Consider the following 23,003-nt stretch of genomic DNA (forward strand, 5'->3'; position numbering starts at 1 on the left):
AAAATAAAAATCTATTCAGTGTGTGTCTGGGGGGGGGAGGGCACTTGCGTTCTACTTTGACCCCAAAGGAGGGATAGAAAGAATTTGCAGAGGCGTTTTGGGGTTGAATGAAAATCAATATTTTTTAGCTAACACTTGTAGCTATCCAAAAATAGTAGAATGTGCTATCATTGGAAAAAATAAAAATCTATTCAGTGTGTGTCGGGGGGGGGGGAGGGCACTGCTGTTCTACTTGACCCCAAAGGAGAGATAAGAAGAATTTGCAGAGGCGTATTTGGGGTTGATGTAAAGTCAATATTTTCTAGCTAACACTTGTAGCTATCCAAAAATAGTAGAATGTGCTATCAAAGGAGAGACTACTTCCTATGTACACACACACACACACACACACATCAATATTTAGGGGTTAGGAGTAAAAAAGGAGAGATCAGAATAGGAAAAGATCCACGAAAGTATAAAGTCAGAGAAGGCAAAGGAGGAGAGGGTTAAAACAAGGTCGTATAGCATGAGAAGGGTCAAAGAAGACACACCAGAATGCCATTGAGCTGATCTACTGATCACTGGTGACTTTGAGAATCGTGTCAGGAGTTGGGGAGGATGAAAATAGATTTTAAGGCATGGAGTGAATAGGTGGTGATGCGGAAGCAAGGATTGTAGGAAAACTTTTGAGAACATTCTTTCTGAGAAGTTTGACAGTGAAGGAAAGGAAATGGAACAGTAGTTTTTTGTTTTGTTTTGTTCTTTTTTAACCATGCAGGGAATCTGAACAAGTTTGTCGACAAAGGGAAAAAATCTGGTGGAGATAGAAAAGGAAAGATTCCCTACATAGAGGGTGGAAGGATGATGACTAAAATAAGACAGATCTATATGTACATATACAACCTTGCATGTTCTAGCTCCTAAAACTACTTTCAAGTCACACATATAGATATGTACATATATGTATGTATGTATAGATATATATATATACAGATGTATACATGTGTGTGTCTTGTTCACATTGCCAAAAATCAGTGACAGTATATCTAGTAAGAAGAAAAAAAATTTGTTGTTTCATTTCAAGTGCAATAAATGTGTATTTTTCCAGATTTTATATGGTAAAAAATATTATGACAAAAGCCCTCTTCATAGAAACTTCCTGGAATCAAGGCAGCACTTTGAAATATTACCACATTCACATTTAACCACATTTACGATCAGATTTAAGGGTAGAAGAAATTTTTGAGAGCAGAGATGTGAGGGAAGGAATGGGGAAGAAGGAAGGAAAGAAACTTATCAGATAGCAAAAAACAAATAATATACTAATGTATTAAAGAAATAATTTAATGATTGAAATACCAGAGATCTTTAAACATGGTATTTGAAGTTACACTCCTGTTGGAAAAAAACCGATGTTAAATAGTACCAATTGCACTACAAAGTTGAACACATTCATCAAATAGATTCCATAGAAGTTCTGTTCTGACTTGGTTAGTTTACAACTCCACCCATGGTACTTCAAATGACTCCTGTTGAATAAGGTAGCATGTTGAAAGGACATGTGTTCTGCAGAAAGGCTAGGCTGAGGACAGGGTTAATGGCAGGAAATTCAACAGGTTCACATAGGCAGGAAGATCTTTGTGCACAAGATTCTTCTGAGAGAGGATAAGGCAGGCATTTTGTGCATTTTGTTTCTTTTCTCTACCTCAGTTAGTCAAAAGACAATGACAAATAATTTTAAGAGAAATGCTAAAATAGTCACTCTGAACAGGGTTTCCCTTTTTTGTGTGTCCTGGATCCCTTTGGCATCCCTTCTGATGAAGCTTATGGACCCCTTCTCAGAATAAGAAAGTAGATCCAAACTAATGATCTAATCTAAGAGAGCAATAAAACAAATGCTAAATTTCATATAGAGGTTAATGAAAATAAAGATGCAATATTTTTCCCATCCAAGTTCATGGACCCCTAAATTCTATCTGTGAGGTTAACAGATCTCAGGCTAGGAAGCCCTAACTCAGAAGGAGACTAAGGTCAGTCAATCTGCAGCCTCTCAGGTAGCTTGAGCCCTACCCCAGAGAATCATTACCAAACCTAATAGCAGCTTGTCTAATTTTAGCAAAATCATTATGTCTCCTACACCCTTATTTCTAGTTAGTGCTAGAAATGTAAGGGGCAGCTAGGTGGTGCAGTAAGTAAAGTGCCAGCCCCGGAGTCAGGAGGACCCGAGTTCGGTTTCGTCCTCAGACACTTAACACCCACACAAAAAAACTAGCCGTGTAACCTTGGGCCAGTTACTTAACCCCAATTGCCCTCCAAAAGGCAAAAAAAAAGTACTAGAAATGTAGGGGTGGAGATAGTTTCATAAGTATTATTAGAATGAAAGAAATCAGCATTTTTAAGGCAGAATTTTCAAATCTGCTGACAGAGACAGTTATTGCTAATCATCCATTTTTAAGGGAGATTTCGCCATTGTTTAAAAAAAATAACTGCAAAAATAATATTAGGGAAGGAGCTAAAATAGCAATTCATGAGTATCAGCATGGAAACATCCTAAAGTGTCCAAGTATAGACAATGTGACTGCTATTGTCCTTGATTTCATCTTTGAATGTTGGTTGATAAGTCACTTATGAGTAAGCAGTTCCTCTACCCACCCAATTCTGTGCACACAATGAATGTGGTAAAAACAGCCATTAGCAAGAAACCAGGTAAATAGTCCTTTACGATAAACTTACAGTAATTTTACACACGCATACACACACACACAACAAAGTAATGATCTTATTTTTCTTATGACTTACAGAAATCAGTTCTGCAATTTTATATTCACATGACATACACATTAAAAATCAGAAATCATTAAGCACCATTTCTAAAATTCAGTCATTCTCTGGAACAAATTTCAAAAGGATAAAACAACTTAAAAGATTAAATGGTGACATATAGACCTTTATGTGAACTTTGGGATGTGTTAATATCGACATTACTCACTACCGAGAGATTATCTTTCTTTCCAGTGCTATTTATGTGATTGAGCAGTGAACCCCCGACACCAGCATCAGTTGATGATTACAAGGGTACAGGGGGATTTACTTTGTACATATACAAATTAGATGTCTTCCATCCTTCCTTCCCTCTTCCAAAGTTGGAGACCACAGAAAAGTGGACCAAAAGACAGCCAAAAGCAGAGTTCTCGTTGGCACCCTACATCAGAGCTTCTTAAAGCTTTTCCCACAAGGGACCCTTTTTCATGATGCCATATGGGGTCACAACCAACAGTTTAAGAAGTGATGCCCTAGGCTATGCTGCTTTAAAATTCAAACAGCCCTGTATGGTTCAAGAGCTATCTCTTCAGAATAGCATTCCAGCACTCCCCTATCACCTCATTCAACTTAGTACAACCATGGAAACATGAACATTTTTTTTCTGAGGAGGGGACCTAAGAGAAAAAGGAAGGTGAACAGCAATGATATTGTCATTGGATTTGCGATGATTTCAAATTTACCTGCATAACATCAGAGCAGAAGCTTGTCCCACTTTAAAAAATAACTGTTGGGGCTATTCCTGGCAAGACTATCTTAATGGATTTTCTGGGGAAACATTAGCTCTGAATCTTACCCAGTATCAGAAATATGGAAACCATGCCAATTTGGAAGCCACAGGTTTCTCCATTAAATTCTGGGGGACAGATAGGTCTGTTTCACCAGAGACAATGAAAATTTTATTTTACAAATTGACTGCTCGGGATATTTTAATAGGTACTTTTGAAAAAGAAACCACAAATTCAAAGTGTGTTATTTAAATAATTATTTACAACTTCTTCTGATCCACTTTTCATGCTATATTAACACATGATGGGCCCTAAGTCTTTTCCAGTGAAATCTAAGTTAAAGACAAGAAGCCAAAGTACATCCTTCACTTCAAGTCCTTCCACTATTCATACCCCAAAGACAAGGACAGACAGGGGGATGCTAAGTGTCCATGGACCCATCTGAAGCCATTTTCAAGATGGGTTCACATGGGGAGACTTACAGCTCACTGGGTATATTCCTGGTTAGAAGAAGAGATAGAACACTAGCAGAAACCAGAAGATGGATAATTTAGGTTCTTTGGGGAAATGACAGGGGAGGTGTGAAGAGGAAGGAAAAAGTCCTATGAAGTTAGAACAATTCTATGTTGGTCTCCATACTCAGTGAAACCTAGAGATGGACAGCAGCAGTTTTTTGATCCATTTCCCCTTCCACCAAGACACTTTAGTAGGCTTCAAACTGGCTCATCATCAACTTCCTACTGTATTCATATGCCAAAAACAGGGCCCCATTGGCAGGGAAAGCTCGGATCAAAGTAGGTTTCAGTCCAGAATATAAGGCTCCTATCCCTGCAAGACAAAACAAAACAGAAAAAGATCATTTAGCATTTTAACAATGAATATGAAATTCTATATGGCAAAACATGGAAGTATAAATTATGGTTAAAAATTTTTTTTTGAGATAGCAACAGGGACAGAATTCATGCTTTCAGTGATAAGGGCACCACTGTGGATGAGGGAACTCCCTCTCCTAAGGGAGATCGTCACCTTCTCTACAATCTAAAGTCTTAGAGACCTGCCCCGGGCACTAGGGAGTTAAGTGACAAACCAAAGGTCACAATGGCAGTACATATCAGAGATGGGACATTGTAATGGGAATGTTTTTAAAGATCTTCCCTGCCCCTAGGCTAAAGTGCACCTGGAGCCTGGGGTGGGAGGCTTGTTTTTCAGTAGATACTTTTTGATTGGCCAGTGGGTCAATGAGGTTGTTACATTCTCTGAGCCAGGAGAAGGCCATATAAGCCCTGATGTGTAGCTTTGTTTTAGGGGCTCACTTTGAGAAGTGTTCTGTGATTTGATCTGGATTCTGGGAAGCTGTTGTTGAGAGCCCCCCCTTGGCTTTGGAAAACCCAGATGTTGAAACCCAGATGTTGATTTAGTATGGATGTAATGGTTGGACAGTTTGGAAATCTGTCTACTTGATCTGTTTCTCTGTCTTGATAATTCTGCCTGTATATTCTGAAGTTTGGGGTGCTGACCTTTTTCCCCTGAACTAGGTAAATGATACATATTTGACTGATTAAAGTAAGTTTGTTAATCCATTTTGAGTTGCTTTCCTTTATCAAAGCAGATCCAAGAATCTGTGCTGGCAGCGACCCTGGGGACACTTGAGGTGCTTGCTGCTACAGACGTGAACCCAAATTTTCCTGGTTAAAAATTTGACTATCCACTACACCATTCTATTTCTCTGCTAAAAATGACTGTAAATGCACATAAAACAACAGTTACAGGTACAGTCACTGGTTTCCTCCAACCATACTAAACAGAAGTCACAGGCAACTTCATTACACCCTTGAGGTAACAAACCATCTGGGCAGTGCTGGAGAGAATATACAAAAAAAATTCAGAATTGACAATGAGTGACTAATAAATGTGTATAGGGACCTTGCAGAGTGAACAAAACATATATTTTTAAGTGCCCTGTTTTTGGACAGTCAATACTCAAATTCTGCATATCTCTTGTTCATTTGAAATTAGAACACAAAATCCAACTGAAATGCCAAGTGGCAATTGGTACAAAGAATGGTTGTTAGAAGGATGGGTACTGGCCTCCTGAGCTCACAAGGAGAGTACTCAGGAGGTTATTTTTTTCAATCCTTTCATAACTTAGAAGGACCTAATACCCATATAAAGATTTTAATAATCCTGAAAATTAGCTTATGTCCGGGATCACAGTGTGCTGCCCTTGATAACAAAACAGAACTGAGGAAGAGTTCAGAAAATGCTTGCTATAGGTATGTTATATGATATAGTATCTGATACACAACTTTTCATTACTGCTTTCTTTCTTTTTTTTTTTTTTTTTGCTTTTTGGAAGGCAATTGGGATTAAGTGACTTGCCCAAGGTCACATGGCTAGTTTTTGTGTTAAGTGTCTCAGGCCAGATTTGAACTCGTCATCCTGACTCCAGGGCCGGGGCCCTACTCACTGCTCCACCTAGCTGTCCCTCATTATTGCTTTCTTGACTGGCATTTATACTGTTTTGAGGGTGGTGATGGGGGGGAGGGGCCAGGGAAAGTGATACTAGGACTTGGATAACTGCTTTGAACCCTTGTAGACTCACAGAGAGCAGTTCATTCTGGCTGAAGTTGCCTTGGTCCTCCCTGATTCACTCTCTTCAATCCCCTCTTTCCAAACTTACTATATACTCATTCTTTCCAAGCTCCCACTTTCTTTAGGCTTCAGGGATACAATCTGAATATTCTGTGAGTAGAAAATACTCAAGCTGCTAGATGGCACAGTGAATAGAGTGCCAAGCCTGGAGTCAGGAAGATTCATCTTCTTGAGTTAAAATCTGGCCTCAGATACTTACTAGCTGTGTGAACCTGGACAAGTCACTTAACCCTGCTTGCCTCAGTTACCTCATCTGTAAAATAAGCTGGAGAAGGAAATGGCAAACCTCTCTAGTATCTTTGCCAAGTAAATCCCAAAAGGGTTCGTGAAGAGCTGGACACGACTTACACCAACAGCAACAACCATATAGTACATACTCTGTTTAAGCTTTTCCCTTCATCATTCCCCTCTCCCCTCAGGCTGGTCTCTCAATCTTCAAGGACCAAACACCAGCCTTGGTACTATATCCTCACACTCAACCTCTAGGGGGCCAGGAATCACAAACATCTGCTTCCACATCCCCAGCACTGGCCCCACAACCTAACTTCTAGTCCCTCCCATTGCTCCTGATGCACTAGTGATAAACAGGCTTTCTTCAATATTAGACATCTGTACATGGCCAGTTATGGAAAAGTCATGGTCACTAATGTTCACTGTCATTTTTAAGGGACTTGAAATTGATTATTACTTCAAAAGATGTGCTATAATTTGTTTAGTTAGATACAATGGAATGTGTTGAACTCAAAGTCTTTATGCCAACCAAAGATCACTCAAGTGTTAAGCAAACCGAGGCTACCAGGCAATGTCTGCAATGTCAGTTTTAGAACTTCTCCTAGTGAACAACTTGGAGACAACAAAGAGGGAATGTAACAAGGATGAATGAGTGCAGCAACAGCTACAATGCTGGTAATTGATTAGTCATGTCTATCAAATCATCAATCAGCATTTAGTAAGCATCTCCCATTGTGCCAGGCCTTGTGTTAAGTGCTAGGGATACAAAAAACAAAAAATGTAACAATCCCTGACCTTAAGGAGCTTAGAGATGAAGGAAAAAGATACAGATGAACAGAAAGAAGAGGGTGGCAGTTTAAATTCCCCCATTAAAGTTTGGTCCTCAGCCAAGAAAAATTTTTAAAGGAACTCTGGAAGCATTAGGTAGTGCCAGCCACCATACAAGCTTTGCATTCTATTTTTGACATTCATAGACTCGCCTTCATTTTTCAAAACACTTGCAAATGTCCCCACGAAGCCAGCCTGTTTTCCAGACATGGACAGAACTTGGATCCTTGATTTGATACAGTCGACTGGATACACAGCAATCCAGAGGCAGATGCCTCCAAAGCCACCACTTAACATCAAAGGGATGGGCCCTAAAAAGGAAAACAAGAAAACACCATTTTACCAAAAGTAGAGGGCAACTTATATCATCACCTCAACACCTGGGAAAGATCACCAGGGAGAGTTTCTCAAGAAAAAATCTTATGCCAAAGAACACAATCCCAGGAGGGGACGCTTAAGGGCGGCCAGAAACACAATTTTTTTTTTCCAGCTTCTGGACCCTTGGCTTTCCTTGTATCTTTCAGGACAAGACCCAAATTCACTGGAAAGTTCTTGTTCTACAGAGTTCTTCATCACAGACTTATAACATAACCACTTTATGGGGCGGCTAGGTGGAGCAGTGAGTACAGCACCAGCCCTGGAGTCAGGAGGACCTGAGTTCAAATCCAACCTGGGCAAGTTACTTAACCCCAACTTCCCTGCCCTCCCCCCTCCAAAAATTAGCATAAAAGAAGGCACATGCAACATCTGTGACATGTTCAAGAAATGAAGTACATACCTAACTCATCTTTTGATCTTCCTGATGCAAAAAATGATCGGCTCAGTTCATAGCCCCCAAAGAAGAAGAAATATCCAGGTACTTCCCTGAGTAAAGTGCTGGAGAGTCCATGGTAGAAACCCAGAGGGCCATCCTTTCGAAGAATGCCCTTTACTACTGACCATACTGTACTGGGAGAAAAGACAACATAAATACATATTAGCTTGCAAATGACAAAGGAATTAAGACGGTGACCCTGAAACCATCTATTACAAATTCTGGCTGTGGTGGCACAGGCCCAATCCACTAAGGGTTCTGACTGCCTCCTAGCAATAAAGAAGTTGGTCTTGCATCAGTCCGAATAATGAGCTATCATCTCTGAATAAATCCCTTTCTCATTACCTAGGAAAGATTCAGGACTCCAGCTCTGGAGGTATCTCTCTGCCAGCTTTCTGGTCCTCCTGGTCAAAGTAAAAGGGGAAACTTGGCCATAAGACCCAGGGCTCTTGCCCTTTGCAATTCTGACTAAAATTCCCTGGTCTCTAATCCCCAGCAAGGAGTTATCAGAGCTCCTGGACTTTTCCTGGCCTTGATGCCAACTTGGCTCCCTGAATTCAAAGATTATACCTCAACCCTAATTACCTGTCCTTCTACCGAACTGGTAGAATAATCTGGCTGGTTATTCTTCTAATGCATGCTGTTCTTAGCCCCCTCTTTCTTATAATCACCTGCCAGCCAGCCTTCTCCTTCTAAGGAGAAATACAAGAGTGTATTTTCTAGGATTTATTGACAAAGAAGGGGCAGGTAAGTGGCACAGTAGAGAGAGTGACATGTCAGGCCTGGAGTCAGGAAGATTCATCTTCCTGAATTCAAATCCAGCCTCAGACACTTAATTGATGGGTGACCCTGGGCAAGTCACTTAACCCCATTTGTCTCTGTTTCTTCATCTGCAAAATGACCTGAAGAAAGAAATAGCAAACCACTCCAGTATTTCTTTTTTTTTTTTAAGCAATTGGGGTTAAGTAACTTGCTCAAGGTTACACGGCCAGTTATTTCTGGGTGTGGTGCTAAGTATCTGAGCCCAGATTTGATCCCCAGGTCATCCCGACACTGGAGGCGGTGCTTGCTCTTACTCGCTGAGCCACCTGGCCGCCCCTCACTGCAGTATTTCTGACAATAAAATCTAAATGGGGTCATGAAGAGTTGAATATGACTAAACAAGAACAAACTTGACAAAAAGGAGAGAGAATATATATGACAGCAATTCTATATTAGCATAACAATTAAATCTACTCAGTCCCAGAGGAGGAGGCCCTAAACTCCCTAGGCCAGGAGTAATACTGAAAGGGAAACAGATCCTTGCCTTAGAAAACCACAAATTAACATTGTCTATGTTGTATCACATTTTCATTTACTTTGTTAGATATTTCCCAAAGAAGTTGTAATCTGGCTCTGGCCCTAGTTGCCACCCCTGCCCTAGGCTTCCCTTGCTTAAATTCTCCTCACAACCTATCTAGAATCACAAGATCACAGATTTAAAACTGGAAGGGACCTTAGAGGTCATCTAGCTCAACCCCCTCACTTATCAGCTGAAGCCCAGAAAAGCTAAGTAACTTGCCCAAGGCCACAGGCACACTATGAAGCAGAGCGAAGATTAGATGCCAGGTTCTCTGATTCCAAATGCCATATTCTTGCTGTCCCACTGGGCTTTCCGGTATTTGCTTCTCTTGCAACCCCAGACAGGAATAGCCTTTTCTCTAGATAACATAAACAAGATGAATCTAGCATATGCCTAACCTTGAGTTTTTTGGACCCTGCTCACCATTCCTTTCTTCCAACTACAGGTTTGTTCTCAGCCCACCAGGAAGTCTCCTGATGGCAAGACAGGGCTTGTGATCCTCCAGCCTCAGTACTACATAATCACTTAGCTATCTAAATCTACAACTTCATCTCTTCCCTCCCCTCCCCTCTCCTCCCCGCTAACTCTTTGCCTCCAGTAAGGGACAAAGGCAAATTACCTCAATTCAATTTCAGTCCAAGGCACAGTTTATCCTTAAAGTTCACAACAGACAACCCCATGCTTTACACAGCCCTTTTGTGGTGGATTAACAAAAATTAGAATTTTATTTGGCTGTTTCAAAAGTTCTCTTGTTCCTGTCTCCTCAGTTTTCCTTTCTACATGTTGTGTTTTGGCAGGCAGCAATTGGATTTTGTTCAGGTGGCTAGATGACTAAAATAAGGAGGAAGGAGTTAAATTGGAGGGTAAATGTTACTTGTAGGCAGTTCAAAAGATTAGCTACTGAAAAGGTGTCAAATTCAAGGCTTGCCAGCCTCAAGGAGTCTGCAAAACTCCCCAGCAGCTGACAGAATCAAGATTAAAATATAGCTGGGCTTACTAGCTGTGTGATTCTGGGCAAATTACTTAAACCCAATTGCCACAGTCGTGTATGTGTACATATATACATATATATGGAATATGTGGAAATACATGTATATAAAATATGGAATATATGGAAATGTTTACTAAAATAAATAAAAATACATTACAAAAGTATAATACAACATAGGTAATGTTATTTTGTGTTTTTTCTAATATGCTGCCCACTATCTGAGTTTGAGCTATAGCTAAACTCTCCTGTACTGAAAAAAAGCATAGAGAGATAAGGATTGCATCAGGTATAAAGAACTCCCAGGTGAGGTAACTCCTGCCAGTGCAGGTCAGTGTCTTCTCCACAACTTAAACCAGAGGTACTTAAAACACTGAGATGTTGATGGCTTTGCCCCAGGCTGCACAGTCAGTTTATGTCAGTAGTGGGACTTCAACCTAGGTATTCCTGGTCCTAAGGCCCAATCTCTATCCCATGATGCCAAGCAGAAATTGAATTACTTTATTAAAGACAAAGAAGAGAAGCAGGGAAAGCACTTGAGTAGGGCTGCTTGTTGTAAGCACACCTAAAATTTTGCCATTTTTTTTTTTGCATTTTGCCAGGCCATTGTCATAAAGAGGCATAGCCCTGCTCTAAGTGGCAAGAACACCAAATTTGAGGTCAGAAGACCTGGATTGGACTAGATGTGCTCAACTCTAAATGCTAAAATCCTCTGTATGTTCCTTTGCACTTATACTTTCTTAATACTAAACCAATCCTATGTTCCTGGTATAAATCCAATTTATCATTATTGGTCATAATGTATCATTTTTTTTTATATGTTGCTGTAGTCTCTTTGCCAAATTTTTATTTCCCATTTTTGCATCAGTATTCATTAGGGACATTGGTCTATAGTTATTGTAAAGAGGCTTGTTTCTGTTTTGTTTATTTTCTGGATTGAGGACTGGGTAGAGGCCATTTCCCAAATCATAAGTAATAATTCACCTCTCACTTCACTGTGGCAATAGATGGGACTCAAACTCAAGTCACCTGAGGACCTGCCACCCTCCAAGATAATTAACATAACTTGCATCTGATGTCTTCCTTTGACAAGTTCAAAAGGTTTAACCAGATATTAGCTCATTTGCCAGGTTCCTCCAGTGTAGCCAGGAAATCAAAACAGTTCCATTTTAGAGAGGGCAACTATAACAAGAGATTTACAGGATTTGCCCAAGATTGTTCTGGGGACCAATAGCAAAGATAAAATAACCACTAGTCCCAATGTTATGTTACCTTTCATGGTTGGGACATTTGGGACATTTCCAAGAAACAAAAGATCTCAATTCCTATCACTCAGCATTCCTCTTTTTCTTTTTGGTACGGTGTTCAATATTACATTGTTGCTGTTGTTTGTCCTTTGTTCTTGAAGAGGACCATGACATCAGAAAGGTGATGCCAAGTGAACTGGATTTAAGTGAGGCAGGGCCGTGCGAAGTAATCAGTCTCACTTTTTCCTCTGGAGACATTTGGGTCCAGTAGCAAGATATAGATCAGGATGACTGGAGATGTCCCCCTCCCCAATATTACATATAAGGGGAAAGAACAGACTACTCTTCTAGCTGAGTTATTTAAATTACTTTTTAAAAATAATTACCTTGAAATTAAAGTAATTTGAAGAAATTACTTTTATTTACTTTTTCTTTTACATCAGTCATTCTCATCAATACCTTCTTTTATAGCACCTTAAATCACTTTCTTTAAAAACATCTTAAATTCTTGAGAATGCTTAAGCCAGGGGTGGAGAACGTTCCACCTGGAGGCCATATGTGGCCTTCTAGGTCCTTGGGTGTGGCCTTTTGACTGAGTCCAAGTTTTATAGAACAAATCCTTTTTAAGGGGATTTGTTCTGTGAAGTTTAGATTCAGTCAAAGGGTCACACGTGAGGACCTAGAGGGCCACATGTGGCCTCAAGGATGCAGGTTCTCCACTCCTTGTCTAAGTTTTTTCTGGCATCAAGGCAGATTAAATGTCTTAAAGAGTACAGAAAATAAGGTTGTTTCAAAAAATTTCATTGAGAGAATGCTGGTGCTCTCTAAATAAATCAGTATATTTTAGAGTGGGTAAATTAGGATAAAGTAGGCTTGTTTTTGTGTTTAACATTCACTTTTTGATTCTATTTGCAGCAAACTCCAGAGACTTTCACCCTCCTTCCTACCAGCATACAGAGCATCCAATGCACAAGACCCCCCAAGGTAACAAAGGAGTGCTGTGGATTTGCACTGATGGGACTTACTTCTGGCCTTCTGCTATCTTCCCTGATGTCTGCATTTCATACATGGTCTGTAGTCGACACTTCACCAGTTCTGTGGGGCACAGCACCAGGGCAGCAAAAGCAGAAGCAAAAGAGCCAGCAGCTGCATTCTGCACATCACTGAATGAGAACACAATAGAACAACAATCAAGGCATTTGCCCACGTTTATTAAGCACCTACTATTTACAGTTGGCAGTATGGCACAGGTGATTAGAGAATTGAACTTGTAATCAAGAAGACTTGAGTTCAAATGCTCCTCTGACACACACACACACACACACACACACACTTAATCTGTGTGATCTCGAGCAAGTCACAACCTCTGAGTTGTTTTAGGTGACTTCCTAAACTATAAATTGCAAAGAAGGTACTGACCTACAAGTTGAGGGAATTCCCTCACCTATGGGTTCCCAGTATCAAGGAAATCACTGGTAAGGTCCTTACACTATCCTTATTTGCAACAGACTCTGCTAGGGGCCAAGAGTGGGTACAGGGGCCGAGAGTGGGTGCAGAGGCCTGTGTACCGGGCCTGGAGTCAGGACTCAAGCAATTAATAAACATTTATTAAACAGCAGGCCCTGTACTGAGTAGCCAGATACAAAAAGAGGCAGAAGACAGTCCCTGTCCTCAAGGAACCCACAATCTAACAGGGAGGCAACATACAGGCAAACATATACAGGTTAAAGAGGAAATAATTAAAAGAGGGAAAAGCACTGGATTTAAGAGGGGTTAAGGAATGCTTTTTATAGAAGGTGAGATTGGGGCGGCTAGGTGGCGCAGTGAATAGGAGTCAGGAGGACCTGAGTTCAAATCTGACCTCAGACACTTAACACACACACACACACACACACACACACACACACACACACACACACACACAAAACCCAGCCGTGTGACCTTGGGCAAGTCATTTAACTGCAATTGCCCTACCTTCCCCTCTCCAAAAAAAAAAAAAAATAAAATAAAAGACTGGAAAGGTGGGAGGTGGCTAGGTTATGAAGGGCTCTGAATGCCAACACAGCATTTTAGACCCATGTCAAAGATGTCTTTGTTCCTCTCCAGCCTGCACTGTTGACTCAAGTCCAAGGGACTTTCTTTACCATGACCCTGTCCACCAGTTACCTTTCCCCTTTGTCCATCCTGCCCCTCCACTTCCCACACCCAGGTGCTTCTGCCTTCCCCACTACAATAACCTTCCGACCTTTCATATTCATTTTCTTTCTCTCTCTCTCTCTCCCCCCTATCCTCATATAGAAATATATATGTAAATGTACATATACATATTTATACAAATATAGACAGGTATGTATCTACACATACATATATACGTACACATACACACACATATACCTACATACAGTTGTTTGCACTGTCTCCCCCATTAGAATGTGAACTCCTTGACATCAGCCACCATATTTCTGTCTTTCTTTGTAGCCCCAGCACTTAACAAAGTGCCTGACACATAGTGAATACTTAATAAAAGCTTGTTGAACATGTGAGCAGCAAAACTAGTAGGGTCATTTATTTATAGTCATTTACCATCAACTATTTGCTATGTCCAAAGCTTTGTGCTAGGGCCTTAAAATAGAAAAAGGGAAACACAGTCTTTGCCCTCAAGGAATGACACTCCAGTGAAGATGATAATAGCAATAGTGATTATTGCTATTAAGCAAATAATAAACAGTAATAAAGCAAAATGAGCAATAATAAATGTGTGTATTCCCACTCAAAGGCTAACTGTACACACATTATCTCATCTAAGCCTTACAACAACCCAGTGCTAGGTCCTGCTGGTGGTTGTCATTGTCATTTCAGTCATGTCCAACCCTTCCTGACACCACTGGTCCTACTGGTCTTATTTTTAAATAAGATTTTTTTGATGTCTTTTCTTTTTTACATCATCATAGTTTTCCCCAATATTCTTCTTATTTCTCTAGAGCCATCCCATATAATAATTAGTGTTTGTTAAATAGGAAAAAAATAAATACATGTAAAAAAATCAGAAAACATATGCAATGTATACCACCTGTGGACCTCCTACTTCCATGAAGGGCTAAGTTGGGGTGTCCTCTCACATTTCTTCATTTGAATCATGCTTGACTTTTATAATTTTGCTACATTCATTTTTTATTTTTTGCTATGTGGTTATTCTTTCTATTCACATTTTTCTAGTGATTATGTATACAGTCTTTCTTGGCTCATCTTACTTCATTCTTCATCAGTTCATGTAGATCATTACATGCTTCTCTGTTCATCTCACACATCATTTCTTTTTTTATTACTATGCAGTTCCAAATTTTCACCTTCTCTCCCCCTTCCCATTGAGAAGGCAAAAAATATGATGCCCACTATACATATGAAGTCAGGCAAAACATATTTTTACATTAGCCAGGTTCCAGAGAGATAAAAAGCAAGAAAAATAAAGGTGAAAAACATGCTGCCATCTGCAATCTGAGTTCATCAATTATCTAACTATAGTCGGATAGCATTTTTCATCATGAGTCCTTTGAAACTGTGGTAGATCACAGTATTGATCAGTTATAAAGTCTCCCATGGTTTAGTATCCTTATATTGCTGTTACTGTTCTGAAACTATCCCCTTCATCATTTCTTGTAGCACAATAGCATGTCCATATATATATATACACACATACATATACACACACCATTACAATCATATGCCATATTGTTCAGTCATTCTCCAATTGATGAGCATCCCTTCAATTCCCAATTCTTTGCCACCACAAAAAGAGGTGCTATAAATATTTTTGTAAATATGGGTCATTTCCTTTTTCTTTGATCTCCTTGCATTATAGACCTACTACTGGTACTGTTGAGTCAAAGACTATGCATAACTTTATAGATCTTTGGGCAGAATTCCAACTTGTTCTCCAGCATGACTGAACTAGTTCTCAGCTCCACCAACAATGCACTACTGTACCTATTTTCCCACATTCCCTCTAGCTTTTGTCATTTTCCTTTTCTGTCATCTTAGCCAATTGGATAGGTATGATGTGGTTGCATTTCCATAATTATTAGTAATTTAGAACATATTTTTATATGATTATTGATAGCTCTCTTCTTCCTCTGCCTGTCCATTTGGCCATTTATCAATTATAGAATAGCTCTTATTTTTATAAATTTCACTCAATTCTCTATATATTTCAGAAATGAGACCTTTATCAGAGAAACTTGCAGTAAAAAAAAAATTTCCCCCAGTTTCCTGCTTTTCTTTTAATTTTGCCTGCTCTGACTTTGTGCAAAACCTTTTTTGATTTTATGTGATTAAAATTATCCATTTTACTTTCTGTGAACCTCTCTATCTCTTGCCGGTAATGAAGTCTTTCTGTATCAACAGATCTAACAGGTAATTTTGTCCATTGTTTCCTAATTTTCTCATATCATCCTTTAAATCATGGACTCTTTTGGAACTTGGCTTGGTATACAGTTGGAGACATTGGTCTATACCTAGTTTCTGCCATACTATTTTCCAGTTTTTCCAGCACTTTTTTGTCAAATAGTGAGTTCTTGCTCCAAGAGCTAGGATCTTGGACTTATCAAAAACGAAATCACTGTACTCATTTGTTTCTGTATATTGTATGCCTAATCTATTCCATTGATCAACCACTCTATTTCTTATGCAGTACCAAATTGTTTTGATGATTATCAATTTGTAATATGATTTAAGATCTGCTACTCTAAGCATCCTTCCTTCAAACTTTTTTCATTGATTCTCTTCATCTTCTGTTTCTCTCCAAAGGAATTTTATTTTTTTTCTATCTCTATAAAATAATTCTTTGGTAATTTTATTGATATGGCAATGAATAAGTAAATTAATTTAGGTAGTATTGTCACTTTTATTACACTGACTTGGCCCATCCATGAGCAATTAATATTTCTCCAGTTATTTAGATTAGTGTGGGGAAGGTTTTGTAATTGTGTTCATAAAGTTCCTATGTAGAATCCCAAGGTTTTTTTTTTTAAACTGTGCAATTACTTTAAATGGAATTTCTCTTTCCATCTCTTCCTGAGAGAGTTAATGTAGAGTAATACTTATGATTTGTATGGGTTTATTTTATATACTGAAACTTTGGTAACGTTGTTAATTGCTTTGATTACCTTTTTAGTTGACTCTCAAGAGTTACACAAGTAAACCATCATATCACCTGCAAAAAAACTGATAGTTTTGTTTCGTCATTGTCTATCCTTATTCCTTCGACTTCTTTTTCTTCTGAAATTGCTATCAGTAGCATGTCTAGTACAAGTATTGAATAATAATGGTGAAAATGAACGTCCTTGGTTCAACTTTGACCTTACTGGAAAGGATTCTAGTTTATTTCTAGTATAAATAATGTTTGCTCTTAGTTTTTAGACAAATCCTACTTATCATTTTAAGAAAAGTTCCATTTATTCCTACCTTTTCTAATATTTTTCATAGGAATGGATGTTGTATTTTGTCTACATTTATTGATATAATCATTTGATTTTTGTTGGTTTTGTTACTGACATGACCATTATTGTTTACAGTTTTCCTAATATTGAATCCACCCTACCTTGCTGATATACATCTAGCCTGGTGATAGTGTCTGATAAATTACTGTAATACCCTTGCTGATACCCTTGCTGATAATTTAATCTATTTTTTCTGTCTGTGTAATATCAGAATTAATTGTTCTTTATATATTTGGTAGAATTTGGTAGAAATTTTTGGTAGAGTTTGCAAGCAAATCCATCTGGTCCTGGGTTGTTTTGGAGGGGAGAGTAGTTTGAGAATTTAGCAAATGCGGCTTTCACACTTCCATCTTGACTTGGACACCTCTGTTATTTCTTACAATACAATATCATCTACTGTTATGTTTGTGTTCCACAATTTGTTTAGATGGACATCTACTTTGTTTCCAATTCTTTGTAATCACAAAAAGTGCTGTCATAAATATTTTGATGTATGTGAGAATTTTCTTCTTATCATTGAGTCCCTTGGAGCGCCTATTGGTATTTTACCACCATTTTACAGATGAAAGAAAGGAAATGAGATATTGAATCACTTGCCAAAGGTCACACAAAACCAGTAAATGTCATAGCCAGGTAACTCCAAGTCCTGCGTTCTTTCTTAGTACAGGCTCCTTGATGGCTTATTTGAATCACAGGAAACCCAAACACCCAATAGTATATTTCCAATATATATTCAGAGAGTCCTTGAACTGTAAGGAACGTTAAAGAATATGGAGTCCAACTCTCAGTTTTATAGATGAGGAAGCTGAACCTTCAAAGAGATCAACTGGTCTCCCCAAGGTCACACAGCTAGTTAGGAGCAAAGATGGGACAAACCCAGGATTTCTGAGCACTAATCTAATGATCCTTCTCCAACACCAATGAGAATACACTTGTACATGTGTACATACAAACACACACATACACATACATTCACAAATACACACAATGAACACGGCATACAACTTGGACAAATGGACCAGGGCTGGGAATTTTCTGGCAAGCCAAATCTAGCAAGCCATGGATTTTCTAAGTCATGTTAATGTTCTACAGCATCAGCAGGTCATCAGCCTTGCACAGGCATGCCCAAGTTCTTATCACTGATAATGACACTCACTCACACCCAAGTGATCCAGTCTACTGGCTACAAAAGAAAATTAATTCAGAAAACACCCACCCTGCGTGGTAGGGCAGTTAATGTTAACTGAAAATGCAGCAGGCCCTGTACTTTGGCTTATAGGTGGAGAGATCAAGAGGCATGCCAAGTGAACATGTTGCTGACAATTGATCCTGAGAGGGGTTTTCTTTCACAAGGAGAACACACTGTTTGGGGCACAAGTTTCCTTTTGGGATTTACTTTTAAATTTTTTAAAAGACAAACATACAAATGTTTGCATGTGTAATATATTTGTGGACATGTAAACATGCACACATGCATTGTATTATTCTTTCAAACTCAACTGCCCAGTTCATAATCTTCCTCTCACTCCCCTCCAACTATCACAAAGCAAAAATCGTTGCTTTCCTAATTCTGCTAAAACCCAAATTTTAACCCAGGGGTGGGGAATCTGCAGCCTCAAGGCCACATGTGGCCTTCTAGGTCCTTGCCTGAGTCCAAGTTTTACAGAACAAATCATTTTATTAAGGGGATTTGTTCTGTGAAGTTTGGATTCAGTCAAAGAGCTGAAACTGAGGACCTAGAGGGTCACATGTGGCCTCAAGGCTGAAGGTTCCTCACCTCTGCTTTAAACTTTTCCATTCTCTCTCTTCAAGTTAGGCTTGCCTTTTCTCAGGGCCATCCAGTCAGTCAGGTGACTAGGATCTATCAGTTAAGGTCATTAAGTAGTTATTATCTAGCTTTAGGGACCAAAGGTTAACAGTCTATAAATATAGATAGGTTTAGGACATTGCAGTGCGGTACCCTCAGAGGCAGGTTTCAAAGGGAGACTGGGGCTGGATTTTTAGAGACAATGGTATCATAAAGGACAAGCATATTGGGACAGCTGGAGAGGTAGAAAGGAGGTAGGAACTGATTTAATTTGTCAAAATCTTGCTAAAGCCAGGCCAGGAGTAGGGACTGGTATTAAATGGGCTTCTCAGGAGCCCATTTCTCTCTCCTTCTCCCTCTGCCACACTCAGGTTTAGCTATGTATCTTAAAGGTGGCTGGTTTAAATGACAGGAAACCTGGGTGCCTAAGAATATATTGGCATATTGACATGCTTATCTGACACTCCCCAGTCCACCCTGAATGAAGGGTCTAATGGAAATCTAAGTGAGTAGTAAATGCTGGCTAGATTATTCCAGATTCAGTGTGGACTTTAGATCTCTAATAAATGCTTTCATCTCCCTGTATAAGCACCTAGGGTACACAAGTCCCATTTTATGACTGTAATATAAGGGGTTAGGGAAAGCATTAATTTCACACCAAATGTAAGCTTAGCTCGTTTAAAACATGCATGCACATACACACACATGGTAACATGGTTCAGTGGAACTCAGCCTGGATTTGAAGTCAGAGGACAAAGGTCTGATTCTCAATTTTGCTTCTAACTAGCTTTGTAGACATTGTTAACCTCTTGGGATCTTAGTTCCTTCATCCATAAAATGGGCACACACAAACCGTGTAGCTAAAAGTCAAGCTCTGGATAATAGTGTCAACTAGAGAACATACTTCCAATATAGTCACTCCTTTGGCTTTTATTCATTCCCTCCCCCACCCCGTTCCCCATTTCCTCTCCCTTCTTTGAAAATTTTTCTAGGTCAGACCCACAAAAAACACCACCACCTTCCAGCAAAGAACTGGAGATTTGCTCTCTCTGTCTCACACTGGGTTTGCCATGGAAGGGGAAAAGAGAAAGAGAAATGAGAGAGTTTGATGGCGACAGGTTTACTAGCCCTATCCCCCAGACTCCTACTAACTAAGGCCCACAGAGAGCTCTTGTTATGCTAGAGATGGTCAAGAGATTAGGTTGAGGTCAGTGTGAAGAGTTGCTTTTTCCTTGTTCTTGAACACTGCAAGCTATCTGATAGAGCCTGCATTCCAAAGAAGGAGATAGGAGAAGAGGAATTCTCTGCATCTCTCCATGGCTGCCAGAGATAGCCAATAATGCTGGTGAGTAGAAGGTAAAGCTCTTTCACTATCTCTTCTTAACAGCCCTTCCACTCCCCCCAGCATCTCCCCCCTGACCCCAAACACAGCCAAGGAAGCCTGAGAGGAACAAGCTTCCAACTGTACTTAAGCAGAGGACATGATCTGTCCCTGAAGAGGGAGAAATGGTAGAAATTTGCAAACTTTTTTCTTACTACAGCATTACAAATATGTCCACTGTCCCTAAGATTAAACATTATCCAGGTACCCTTAATACTATTAGGAAGTTAGCATCAAATCAGTTCATATATATAAAGTGCTTTGCAAACCTTAAAGTACCATATAAATGACAGTCAAAACGATTATTAAATATGTATTAGTATATAAGTGTGAGCTACTTATGATTGGTATTTTTTTATTGCTAACAAACTTGAGTGAAGTGCAGTTGGTTAAAGGAATTGGGTAACATGGTTCAGTAGAACTCAGCCTGGATTTGAAGTCAGAGGACAAAGGTCTGATTCTCAATTTTGCTTCTTACTAGCTTTGTAGACATTGTTAACCTCTTGGGATCTTAGTTCCTTCATCCATAAAATAAAGGGGTTTAAGATGCCATATGAAGTTACTTACAACTCTATATCTTCAATCCTATCATATTATTAGTAGCAATTATATTTATGATATCTTATAAGTTATGTAGATGTTACATAGGTATTTTTTAATAATAAAGAGAGACAATGTTGCTTAGTGGATAGAAGGCTGGTCTTAAAATAAGGAATATCTGGATTCAAGTCCTGTCTCTGATACAGATTGCTAGGTGATCCTGGCAAATCACTAGGTCTTTGACTCTTTTTTCTCACTCACTTCACATGGCCAATCTGTTGTCAAATCTTGACATATCTACTTTGAAAACATCTCTCTTATACATCCTCTCTTCTTCACTCAGATAGCCTCAATCTTAGTTCAAGCCCTAATTACCTCTTGCCTGGACTACTGCAACACCCTGCTAATTGGTCTCCCTGGCTTGAGGCTCTCTCCACTCCAATGTATCCTCCCTTCGGCAGCCAGGGTGATTTGTCTGAAGTTTACATATGACAACATCATCCCTCTATTCAAGGGGCTCCAGTGGTTCCCTATTAGCTCCAGAATAAAATATTAATCCCTTTGGCATTTAAAATTCTTCACAATATGGCCCTTCTGATTCTTCTAGTCTTTTTAAATTTCTCTCCCCTCCAAGTGACCTATGATCCATCCACACTAGCCTCTTCAGTTCCAAGCCTGCATATGAGTGAGCCAAACACTCTCCCACATCTAGAATTCTCTGCTCCCTCACTTCCACATCTTAGTTTCCCTGACTTTCTTCAATACTAAGATAAAAATCCCATCTTCTATAGATCTTCCCTAGTCCTCTCACAGCTGCTAATGCCTTGCTTTCCCAGAGTCCCATTTATCTACTCTGTATTTCTTAGTTGTCTCTACACAGTCTCCCCTTTTAGAATAGAAGTTTCTTGAGAGCAGGGTCTATTTTATTTTATTTTATTCATCCATCCATTCATTTTGACATTTTAATCTCCAGCCGTAAGCATAGTGTCTGGCACTTAATAGATGCTTGTTGACTGACTAGACTTCTTGGTGTTCTCTCTAAGACTGTAAATTACAAATTGCTGAGTCTGCATAGCTGGCAGAAGTTTCCACATAATGAGTTCTCAGTGGAAAGGGAAGGGAAAGAGAAAGGGCAAAGAAGGGAGAGAAAAAACCGCACTTATTCACCATTATAACACTGTTTCACCCACAGCATGGGTTCCATAAGGACAACATTATAACAAAGTTCTCAAGGTACCAAGAACAAACCAGGAACAAGATTTGTTCTCATTCAATTACAGTAAAATTTCAGTTATCTAGAACACTCAGCATAACCAACTTCTCTGAAAAGCTGTCACTACACACCTTTAAACATAAAAACTATTTTTATTGGGAACATTTAGATGGAGACAGCTATTTGCCTCAAGTCCCATTTACCAAGGTATACAATGGGAAATACTAGAAATAACTGCTGATAGGGAAGTTGAGAACCTCACCAACCATTTTTTAAAAAGCCAGTGGTAGTGTGGTATATGAATGTAATGAAATACTATTGTTCCATAAAAAAATGATGAGCAGGCAGATTTCAGAAAAACCTGGAAGACTTGCATGCATGAAGATGCAAAGACTGATGCTGAGTGAACTGAGCAGAACCAGGAGAACATTGTACACAGTAATAGCAACATTGTTCAATGACCAACCTTAGCAGACTTAGCTCTTCTCAGCATTGCAGTGATCGAGGTCAATTCCAAAAGACTCATGATGAAAAATGGTACCCTCATCCAGAGAAAGAACTACAGAGTCTGAATGCAGAGTGAAGCAGACTGTTTTCTTTTGTTTGTTTGTTTTGTTTTTTCTTTCTCATGGTTTTCCCCTTTTGTTCTGATTCTTCTTTCACAATAGGACTAATGTGGAAATATGATTGTACATGTATAGATTATATCAGATTGCATGGTGCCTTGAGGAAGGGGGAAATTTAGAACTCAAAATCTTATAAAAGTAAATGTTGAAAACTGAAAAAAAAAAAAAAGCCAGTGGTAAAGGCTGAATTTAAACTGCTAGTATCTGTTCTAGGGCATGCTAAAAGCCAAGGTGTTTCTGGTTTGGTTTAGATAAGACAATCACACGCCCACAGATGCACAACCTTTGTACCCCTGGGGTATTCTTTTCCTC

The 23,003-nt window shown here is 39.3% G+C and overlaps 1 protein-coding gene across 6 annotated transcripts in view; it reads right to left on the reverse strand.

Moving 5' to 3' along the window:
• Positions 1 to 1,306: 1,306 nt before the first annotated feature.
• Positions 1,307 to 23,003, reverse strand: part of SLC25A15 (solute carrier family 25 member 15) — a 36,272-nt gene continuing 14,575 nt past the window's right edge. For all 6 annotated transcript variants that reach the window (XM_069064613.1, XM_069064615.1, XM_069064616.1 and 3 more), the window contains exons 4-7: positions 12,655 to 12,792; positions 8,017 to 8,186; positions 7,391 to 7,549; positions 1,307 to 4,355 (exon numbers count right to left, since the gene is read on the reverse strand). In XM_069064613.1, coding sequence (XP_068920714.1) covers positions 4,231 to 4,355; positions 7,391 to 7,549; positions 8,017 to 8,186; positions 12,655 to 12,792 — 592 coding nt within the window. In that variant the 3' untranslated portion in view covers positions 1,307 to 4,230. The remainder of the gene's footprint in view (positions 4,356 to 7,390; positions 7,550 to 8,016; positions 8,187 to 12,654; positions 12,793 to 23,003) is intronic.

The sequence above is a fragment of the Petaurus breviceps genome, unplaced genomic scaffold (genome assembly GCF_028583685.1).
Source record: "Petaurus breviceps papuanus isolate PSGF00001 unplaced genomic scaffold, PetGlider_PUasm1.0 90639, whole genome shotgun sequence".
Taxonomy (NCBI): domain Eukaryota; kingdom Metazoa; phylum Chordata; class Mammalia; order Diprotodontia; family Petauridae; genus Petaurus; species Petaurus breviceps.